At 39.7% G+C, this 11,160-nt stretch overlaps 1 protein-coding gene across 1 annotated transcript in view; it reads left to right on the top strand.

The window, feature by feature from the left end:
- Positions 1–10,857, top strand: part of SCAF4 (SR-related CTD associated factor 4) — a 63,709-nt gene extending 52,852 nt beyond the window's left edge. The window contains 1 exon segment of the mRNA XM_017883888.1: positions 9,310–10,857. Coding sequence (XP_017739377.1) covers positions 9,310–10,271 — 962 coding nt within the window. The 3' untranslated portion in view covers positions 10,272–10,857.
- Positions 10,858–11,160: the final 303 nt, after the last annotated feature.

Genomic DNA, 11,160 nt, shown 5'->3' with positions numbered 1-11,160 from the left:
CTCGGCCTCCCAAAGTGCTGGGATTACAGGCTTGAGCCACCGCGCCCGGCCGGAAGTAGAATTTTTAAAGTACTAATATAATATGTAATTTTTTAAAAAACAATTTTTGTGTTTTAATTTTGTTTGAACTTTAATGTTTGGTTACATTAAATTATAAGCTAGAGTGATATGTCAGGTATTTGATTTGGTACCCAAAAAGCCTGTTTACTTATCCTGTAAAAGTGTTCTTTGAAAGCTTTAAAATATTTGAATTGGCACTCTAATTATTGTATTATGTTATTCCACTAGTGTTATATAGTAGAAATGGTTCTTAAATACAAATTACAGTACCTTGAACTTAGTATATAACATTGTTCATTGGATACAGTGGATAATGCAAAATAGTGATTAATCTACAACAAATATTTGATATGGATATGAATTTACACGTGAACATACCATAGTTTCTCACAAGGCAAAGCACTTCAAATGAAACATGGAGAAAGTCTTGCAGAAAACCTTGAAATGTTTTAACACATGGTCTCCACTTCTCCTGGGCTGTCACTTCCTAGACTGCTCTAGAGTGCAAGTCTGAAGAATGTCTTAAATTTAAATCTCTCTGAGGGACCTCTTGAGGAAGGTAGGAGCGGTAGTAACTCTGGGCTCTAGATTGATTTTGGTAGACAGTTAATTGCTGTAAAGAATTTCAGGTAAGATTTTTTTCTAGCTAATATTGAAAATAAAATTGCCTACAGATAATCTCATTCAGTGATAGAAAGTTAATTTTAGATTTCAAATTTATTGACTCTAACAGTGAAATTTTAACTCATAGCTATTGTACTTTGTCAATTATAGTAATATACTTAGTAATTATTATTATACTAACTGAAATTCCAAAAAGCAAATCTGTAGGAAGTTGACCATACAGAGCCTGCTGTACATTATTTTGAAAAAACCAAGCATTTAAAAAAGATAATTATTCTCCAATTTTACTTGTAATTCTGTTTTTCATGTATTAGATGTTATCAAAACATAATGTACCCTTATGCCAAAAATAGATGAGTCACATCTCAGTATATCTGCACTATGTATTATTGAAAACTCAAATTTCTCTTAAGAATCTCTCGCTAATATTCTAAGCATCATTTTTAAAATATAATCTTAATGTATAATATGATCTGAAAGATGCTTTTTCTCATTCTTTGAAAATTAACTCCTTATTCTTCCATTTTCCCCAGCTCTCAGAACATAGTGCCTTCCATAAGAACAGCCTAGGAGTGTTTGCAGAATAAATAGGCCTAAATGTTATTGGTGAATCTAGGCAAAGGAAATAACATGTTGGTTGTACTGTGATTTCAGTTTTCTGCAGGTCTGAAATGAAAAAAGGAAAATACTTGATGATTTAAAAAATACCTAGGGATATATGCTTAGGGATCTTCAGGCATTGATGAAAGAGATAAGAGTGGTTGATACATCTTTTTCTTCATGTGGGAAAATTTTCATTTTGAGTTCATGCAAAATGCTACAGTGACACTCATTCTGTAGAGATCAAATCAAAACGGTGGAACTGCAACAAGGAACAGAAAAGGAGGTTGAAAGAAAACTGCATCCTTTCTCAAAGTTCAAGTCTTCCTAGGTTTATGCTGGAAAGATTCTTACCACCCTGGGAAAAGACCTGGACCTTGTAGCCTCTATTCTTAATCCCCTGCGAGGTATCTTCTCCTCGATGAGTTTGGTCATCACCTCTGCAAACACCATTCATATGTTCAATAAATATCTAATCAATAACCATTGTGTGCCAGGCACCCTTCTAGGTACTGGAAATACCAGAATGAACAAAACCTGTCTTTCTGGAGTTTATATTTTCGCAGACCTGGGCTAATAATTTAACATGGAGATGTTTCTGTGAAGAGAGTAAAACAGGACAGGCAATTTCAGGGTGTAACACGGATGTGTACAATTTTAAATATGATTGCTAGGGAAGGCATCTGAACCAGCGGTGAAGAGAATACCCTCATGTAAATACAGAGGAAAGGAATGTAGAGTTGAGGACCAAAGGAAAGGGCCTGAATTGAGATGGAGCATGGGTTGTTGAAGGACCACAGTGGGAAGGGAAAGCAAAGGGAAGAAAGTGGCAGGAGATGAGCTTAGAAAAGGTTGTTGAGCACTAGGCCTTGAGTGCAGTGGGAAATGGTGTAGTCTTTTACCTACGCCATGATCTGATTTACCGTTTTTAAAGTATTACTGTAGCTGTTAGAGAAACAGACTCTAGAAGATGGTAAGAGTGGAAAGGAGACCCGTTCTGATGCTGTTGCAGCAGGTGAGATGGGAGCTAGCCCACGTTGGGCTGGTGCAGCGGTAGGTGATAAGTGGTTAGGGCCTGAATATATTTTGAAGATAGAGCCTTCAGAATTGCCATATTATGTAAATACGAATGTGAAAGAGAGTCAAGAATAACTCAAGTTTTTTATGTGAGCAACTGGTAGATGTAATTGCCATTCCTGTGATGCGCAAATCTGTAGGAGTGGGTTTGAGGGGAGCCTATCAAATTAAAATGTTGGATATTCTAACTTTGATACCCAGGTACAGAGGTCAGGTAAACTACTGGTAACATCTAATAGAGATGTAAATTCTGGCATCTTTAGCAGATAAAGATAATATTTAAAGCCACAGGAGCCTGTAAGATTACCTAAGGAGAGAATGTAAATAGAGAAGTGGTGAGAGGTCTGAGGACAAGAATTCTTCAGCATTTGGCAGCTAAGAATATGATGCTGAGAGCTAAGACGTAGTTCCACGTGCCAGAAACTCTTCAGCAGTTTGTATATATTAATCATTTAAGCCTTGCAGCCCTCAGGGTTATCTTCATTTTATAGATGGGGAAACTGAAACACTTGGAGATGAAATAACCTCACGAGGGTCATGTAGCTGCAAGTAGCAATGTTAGAATTTGAGGTAGTCTCACTCCAACAGGAGCCTGTGCTTTTCACCACTCTCTATACTGTATTCTCCAGCAAAGGACACTGAGAAGATACAGCCCATGGGCTAGGATACAAATGTAGAGGGAGATGAATCTGGAAGCCAAGTATAGTTTCTAGGCAGGAAAGAGGGAGAGAGAGGTGAATTATCAGATGATGCTGATGGATGAAGAAAGAGAGCTGCGACTTGGCAGCTGGATTTAGCAAAGTGAAGGCTCCTGGTGACCTTGAGAAAAGTGCTTTCATTGGATTGATGAATTCAAATCCCAGTTATATAGGGTCGTCAGAGAATGGGAGATGAAGGATACAATTAGGATTTTGAACATCTCAGGAGATTTCGCTATAGAGGAGAACAGCAAAATGGGGTGATATCTGAAAGGAGATGCAGGGTGAGGGAGTTTCTCGTTTTTGTTCTTGTTTCTGAAAGATGGACAAAAACTACGGCATACTTACTATTGGGAAGCCCAGTAGAGGGGAACGTGTTGTGCAAGCAAGAAGGGCTGTGTGCTAGGTTGTGCTGTAGGTGAGAGGGGATAGATCCAGGATACGAACAGTGGGTGTAACCGTTGGAGCACGGGCGGTCACAGACAGTAGGACTAATGTGGATTCAGGTGCAAGTAAATTGGTAGATTTGGTGGTATGTGGGTGGATGAAAAAGTCTTTTTCTAAAGACCTTTTTTTAAAAATGATAAGCCAACTAGGGTAACTAAAATATGGTATATTCATGTAATGGAATATTAGTAATAAAAAATGAAGGACTTAAACATGCAACATGGGTGAACCTTGAGAAGATACACCAAACGAAAGTCAGTCACACAGGACCACATATTTTATGATTCCATTTATACAAAATGTTAATAGGCAAATCCACAGAGACAGAAAACATTATGTGGTTGCTTGGGGCTGGGACAGATGAGGGGAAAGCTGGGAAACAGATGGCCTATGGTTGCAGGATTTCCTTTTAGGGTAATAAAAATGTTCTAAAGTTGATTGTGATAGTTGCCCAATTCTGTGAATATACTAAACCCATTGAATTGTACATTTATGTGGGTAAATTACAGGCTGTGTGAATTTTACCTTACTAAAATTACCAAACAACTAAGAGTAGACAGGATTAAGGAGAAACTTGAACATGTGTCCTCATCCAGGACATGAGAATGTGGATTGACTAGGAAAATGTTAGATTACTGGCCAGAATGAAGGGTGCACTTGGGTTGTAGTTAGGAAAATTTGAAATGAGAGCGGTCAGCATACTTCACGTCCAGGTGGAGATGAGGCAGAAGAGTTGCATTTAAAACCAGTGTTGGGGATTTTCCAGGCAGATATGGTGAGGGAGAGCCATGGACTCCAAAGCAGGTAAGGAGGAAAATAAAAACATGAAGGGCCTTGGCGGTGGGGGGCATGAGCCTGGTGGGATTGAAGATTGTTTGGGGAAAGGAGATACGGAGAGAATAATCTGCAAAGAGGAGAAGCGGGTAAAGAGTAGGGTACTTGAAACTGGGAATTTGGAAGTAATGAAATTACTTTTATTAGTGATCAAACATCTAGAGCTCCTAGAGGTGGTGGCTCTGGTAGAATGGAAGATAGGGTTGTTGACCAAAACAGGTAGAAGAACTGACTCGTTCCTCTTTCTGTAAAGATCTCACTGAAATTTTGCATCCTCTGCAACTGATGCAGTTGGTCACTCCCACAGTATTTAAATCAGACGTTATACATTTTATGTTTTATATCTGTCTCCCTGACTGCATACACTCTGGTCCTTGACAGACACCCTATTCATTTATATGCCTTTTGTATCCCTTATGCACATTTTCCTGAGATTTCAGGGTCCACATTGGACTCCAACTATGAAATCAACCTTCCTTTCTCCCACCTCCCCCATAGCCCTTTAATGTACTTGTTCTTTATTTCACACCATTTCAGGCATCTTTGCTGTAGATGGCAATGGTGTCTCCCCACCCCCTTTTTAAATTGTAAAACAACTTTTTGGGATCATCATAGGAAATATTTATAGATTCTTGGTTATTTTTAGTTAAATTCCAGTGTGTTTTCTATACTTCTCAAATTTGAATTTGGGCACTTAGAGCTGACATTCTTTTGGTCTGTCCTAATGCCTTACTGCATTAAAAAATTGTTTCCCAGGTCTGAGCCCTTTTTTTTTTTCACCTGTATTCCAAGGGAGTTAACACCATCACTCTTCTAATCTTGCGTTGACAGCTGCATCTGCTCAGTTAAGGCAGAGAGCTGTGTTCCTTCATCGCTTAAACCCCATCCTTCCTGTCCACTAAATGTCTTCTGTGTCCTCCATCTCTAGCACCTCTCTTTCACTTCAGTCTCTTGTCATCACTGTCACTGCTGGATTCTCCGAAATGGCATTCCCCTCTTGGCTATCCTGTACACTACTTGCCAGAAGCATCTATCAAAAACAATCATAGAATCATTTATCCCTGCTAAAAATTCCTTGGTTTTCTGCACCACTAGAGGTCAAAGTCCAGGTTCCTCTATGGCATTATAGGGCCTCTGAATTGCCCTGACTTACCTCTTTCAAACCTCATCTGTATTTTCTCCTTAGTTTTCATCAAAAGTCATTTTGTTGTGGTTCTCTGAACCACACACACCACTGCTTTACCTTGCTATGCCTTTTCAAAAGCTGCTAGTAATGTCTTGATAGTAATGTCCTTCCTTAACTCACTAGCCTTGTCTCTTTTCCTTTGAGATCCAGTTCAGACACCCCCAATGACTGCCACTCGGATTCACACACCAGCTTTATGAGTCCCACCTCTATACCACCATGCTAGCTTGTGCCATCTCCTGCAGCAATTGAAATTTGTCTGTTTCTACCAAACTTTGTCCCTTTTTTGAAGAAAAGGACTATTAAATGACTTAATAGATAATTCAGATATTTAATACGTAATGTGAATGAATTGGGTTTTTAAACATTTACAACTTTAGAAAACTTGTCAGTGGTATCGCACATCATATTTCCAGATAAAATGAATAATTGCTTTGAATGCCCTTTTCACCTGGGTAACTCACAATATGCTCCGATGGTTTATGCCTAATGCCAGCTTTCCTAATAAGGAGTTCCTAGCTAGCATGCTTGCCAAAGTCTTCTGCCACCTAATGTGTTTTTAATATACCTAATTATAAAAGCATTACATGTCCACTGCAAAAGGGAAAAAAAGGAACTACAGAAAAAAAAATGTTTTTTGTGGTCTGAAGGCCATCTGGGGCTATGGGCATATTCTATCAGAAATCAATCAATTTAGTTGGCTCTCAAAGGTTTAAAAGGAAACCCAGCTGGCCACATCTTTTCGCTTTATTTACGAAGAAGGGAAGGGATTTGAGTGTATAATGTTTTTAAGCAGATCCCACACAAATATCCACATGTGTCAAATAGGCAATTCTTTATAAAAATTGTGCTTTTATATGAGGTTTATGATTATTGTAAATTTTAACCCTGTTAATTTATACCCTCAAATGAATGCTGTAAAGTGCCTAAGAGATGTAGTCCTTCAGACTGGGGTTTGTATTTTATCATCAGGGCCCATTTTCTCTCTGTAAGTTGAGATGGCTTTGCATCCTTTGGCCACTGTCAGATACTTGAGGACGCCAGGTCATGGGGCAGTCATGAGTAGGACCTTCCCATTGCCCTTCAGGAATCACTCTCCTTTTGAAGACTCATCTCAACTAAATTATCTTGTTATAATAAGATGCTTTGAAACTGTTTCTTCCGTTTTTCTGGTGTTATTTTAAAATTTGGCACGGCCACTTGAACCTATAGATAGGCACCAGAATGTGCTGCACTGACCTCTGTAACAGTAAACTTTGGTCATTTTAGTCCTGGAAAACAAATCTTTCCTAATAAAAGGTGATCAGAAAGTAAAGTTCTGTTTGTTTCAGGTGTTTCTGTATAATGATCCCTCTATTAAAAGACTGTGCCTGGGCATATACATTTTATGTTTTGGACTAAATTCCACGGGTGTTGGAACTACACTATACCTTTACAAAGTGAAAGCAAGGACATGTGCTTCTCTTACCCCAGTGTATGGTATATACTCAGTAAATATTTCCCAGATGATGTGAAGAATGTTTTATTTCTATCTGAGATAAGGTGTAGCTGGTGTCCTGTACGTGTTCATTGTCTGGGATTTTCCCAAAGAGTCTAAAGAGCCTGTGAAGAGTCATCACCTCATCCATTTCACAATTTCTGGCATTTTTGCTATGGTAGTCAGCATTTCCCAACTTTAGACCTGACGTGAAAGCTCAATGTATTTTTTTCCAGTTACCAAAGTACTTGAGTTTAAACTATAGCAGGTGTTGAAGAAGCAGGAGGAGTTGATTAAGATTTTAATTATTGGCCGGGCGCGGTGGCTCACGCCTGTAATCCCAGCACTTTGGGAGGCCGAGGCCGCGCGGATCAGGAGGTCAGGAGGATCGAGACCATCCTGGCTAACACAGTGAAAACCCCCGTCTCTACTGAAAAAAAAAAATACAAAAAATTAGCCGGCGTGCGTGGCAGCGCCTGTAGTCCAGCTACTCGGGAGGCTGAGTGCAAGAGAATGGGCGTGAACCCGGGAGGCGGGAGGCTTGTAGTGAGCCGAGATGGCGCCACTGCACTCCAGCTGGGCACATAGCTGAGACTCCATCTCAAAAAAATAAAAAAAAAAAAAAAAAAAGATTTTAATTATCAGAAATGGAAAATGTTGTGTTTATTTTTTGCAAAATCAAATGTTTAGTATTAGGATTTATCACTTTTCTAAATAGATATGCAGAATAATAATTTCACAGCTACAGGAGCCAAACACTGAACTCACTCTTAAGTGTTCTATTTGATCTCAACAAGTGGCAGGTATTACTACTATGCCCATTTTACAAGCCAGAATACTGAGGCACATGTCCGAGATTATATTTCACCGAACATAATATATTCCTCTTTAAACATTTAGAAGAAGATATTTTTGTTTATGTAAATACCAAAGCTGGTGAGTCTTTGTGTTAAAAGAGTTACAAACCAGTTTACGGACCTTTTCAGGTCCACTTTAGTGCTAAAGTGTGACAAGTACTATTGGACAACACGTTGTGGGTAGCAAAAACTAAAGTAGAAGTTCTTGTTTAGCGTGATATAATTATTAGTACATAAAATCTAGAAACAGGACTTTTGCTAAATTTGCGGAAGTAGGTCGGAAGTTTATTCAAATTGTAAACCTAAATAACATGATGTTGGGGAAGAAAGAAAGTAACTAGTACTGAAGTATTGGTCATTTTTCTGTCAGTGTCACCCAAGTATTTTTCTTGCCATAACTTGCTCAAAGACCTTTCTGCAGCACATGGGTAAACAGCATATTCTTAACAGTATCTGGAACATTTTCCATTATCAGAATAACTCCTTTCAGTCATAGTAGTATGGTATTTGTCCTGTAATATTTATATTTGCAAAGGAATAAATTGAGAGATTCCAGTGCTTTTGTTACCTAAGTGGTGAACCCCAAGCAGAAAAAGATAGGTAGTTGAACTTATGTGACTCTTATATCAGTATGAGCAAACCCTCATGTAGATGGGAAAATAAAACCCAAGAAGTCACTGTTACTTCAGCAGCACCAACCTTACCAGACTTGCCACCTTTGGAAGAATGAATAGAAGGCAAACAGCTGAACATTGAGCATTATTCAGGTCATGATGACCTCGCAGGTTAGATATTGTGCTGTGCCTTGAAAAAGGAACTGTAACAATAAACTTCACATTTGCGTATGGATCTTTGTTTTGTAGACATTAGTGTTTAATTGATGCACAGTGCATAGTAACTGCATGAGGCATTTTAATAATATGGACTAAGTGTAGCATGGAATCAAAGAGATCTTCCTCTTTACTGGGTTTTCTAGGTCAGTGATCTCATTTTTTTCTAGTAGTGAGAAGACCTAGGGTGTAAATTTTCTGTGTGCCCGTGCAGTCTGCTTAGTTAGTTAGCTTGAATAGTTACTGATGGTGAATGTTCATCTCATGAGGACTTAGCACATTGTGTTTCTGAAATGTATTTGGAGTGGGAAACAGCTTCTGATGAAAGCTACAGGAGATTTTGACATAGGCTTTGAAAATTGGTATTACCATTACTATTTTATTTTCCAGTTTATTCTGGCCCTTACCTGTATTAGATACTTTAAAAGTGTCTTTGCAGTTGCTTGCCTTAGGTTGTTACTAGGCCTCACACTGGGTTTGTGACGGGTAAACTGGCACACAGTATGAAATTTGAAGATTGTGGGTTGAATTTGATTTTGCTTTAAGCTCCACAGAACACAGCTGAAACTGGAGTGCCATCTTCTATGGTGTTGACATTTTTATTTTTGTCGTCTTTTAGGCACTCAAGGAGTTGCTCCTGGTCCTGTAATTGGACTTCAGGCACCATCTACTGGTCTTCTTGGCGCCCGGCCCGGTCTCATCCCGCTCCAGCGCCCTCCGGGAATGCCCCCACCTCACTTACAGCGGTTCCCTTTGATGCCGCCCCGTCCCATGCCACCGCACATGATGCACAGAGGCCCGCCGCCAGGACCAGGGGGCTTTGCGATGCCCCCACCTCATGGAATGAAAGGTCCCTTCCCACCGCATGGCCCCTTCGTTAGGCCTGGTGGAATGCCAGGGCTCGGGGGCCCAGGGCCAGGCCCAGGGGGTCCTGAAGACAGAGACGGAAGGCAACAGCCGCCGCAACAGCAACAGCAGCAACAGCAGCAGCCGCAGCCGCCCCAGCAGCAGCAGCAGCAGCAGCAGCAGCAGCAGCCGCCGCCATCACAACAGCCTCCACCAACACAGCAGCAGCCACAGCAGTTTAGAAATGATAACAGACAGCAGTTCAATTCAGGTAGAGACCAAGAAAGGTTTGGAAGAAGATCTTTTGGAAATAGGGTGGAAAATGACCGGGAACGGTATGGGAACCGTAATGATGATAGAGATAATAGTAACCGTGACAGGAGAGAGTGGGGAAGGAGGAGCCCTGACCGGGACAGGCACAGAGACTTGGAAGAGAGAAATAGACGCTCTAGTGGGCATCGAGACAGAGAGAGAGATTCTAGAGATAGAGAGTCTCGTAGAGAGAAGGAAGAAGCACGAGGAAAGGAAAAGCCTGAGGTGACAGACAGGGCAGGTGGTAACAAAACCGTTGAACCTCCCATTAGCCAAGTGGGAAATGTAGACACTGCTTCAGAACTTGAGAAGGGGGAGTCTGAGGCTGCAGTCCTAAAGCCTTCTGAAGAGTTACCTGCTGAGGCTACCTCATCCGTTGAACCCGAAAAGGATTCTGGCTCAGCAGCAGAGGCTCCTCGTTAAGAGACTGGAATTTGTGAAAATGTGACAGTGACACTTCCTGGAGTGTAGAGCTTGAGGTGTACAGATGCTGTATTATATCCGCTCCCGCTGTACTGCAGCCCCGCGCCAGCTGGTGGGGAACTGTAAGCAATTTGATTGCTTCCCTTCTATTTAAAAATAGCCACAAAATAACAAAAAATACTGAAAATATGAATAAATATTACCCTTTTGCTGTAACTTTTAAAAGTTTTGACTTTAAAAAGTTTACAAATCGTAATTAGAAGTGCTCTCTATTTTTTTTTTTTTAATTTAAGACAAGGTAACGGTGAAAGCTCCTCAAAACAATAGGGATGTTTTTAATAAACTCTATTTTCGTAACAAACTTTAATGTGTGCTATTCTTCCTACACTGCATTAAGGTGGAAAAGGATTGTTCACCATCAAAGTTTGAGCTGTTAATACTGTATTGGAGTCTAAATTAGACTTATTTGATGAAAATAGACATTTTAAGTAGTTATTCTCACTTTCATATGTAATAGTTTTGATTTTTAGTGTTTCAGTCATAAGGTAAAGCTTAGTTGTTTTAATGTCAATTGAAAAGCTGTGTTTGCAATTCAATCGAGATTTTTTTTTTTTCCATTGGCTTTGTGGTATATGTTGCCCTAATTAATTTGTAAGATTTTGCTGGGGGGAAAGTTAATCCCAGTGTTACATGTTGTACTATAAATTATCTGACTGCTTGGGTATTACGTTAGAAGGTTGCATGTGTGTGTGTGTGTGTGTTTTTTTTTTTCCAACCATCCCATTGAATTTTTCAAAAGGGTAAAAGAATCAAGGTTAACATTTGCAACCTAAAAGCTTTTTGTTGTTTGAGGACTTCAGTGCAACCTATTATTGTTTCCTTATATAGG

This window comes from Rhinopithecus bieti, unplaced genomic scaffold, assembly GCF_001698545.2.
Source record: "Rhinopithecus bieti isolate Rb0 unplaced genomic scaffold, ASM169854v2 scaffold_13207, whole genome shotgun sequence".
NCBI lineage: Eukaryota > Metazoa > Chordata > Mammalia > Primates > Cercopithecidae > Rhinopithecus > Rhinopithecus bieti.
Note: the sequence above shows the minus strand (reverse complement) of the source record. Positions and strands in the feature narration are given on the sequence as shown.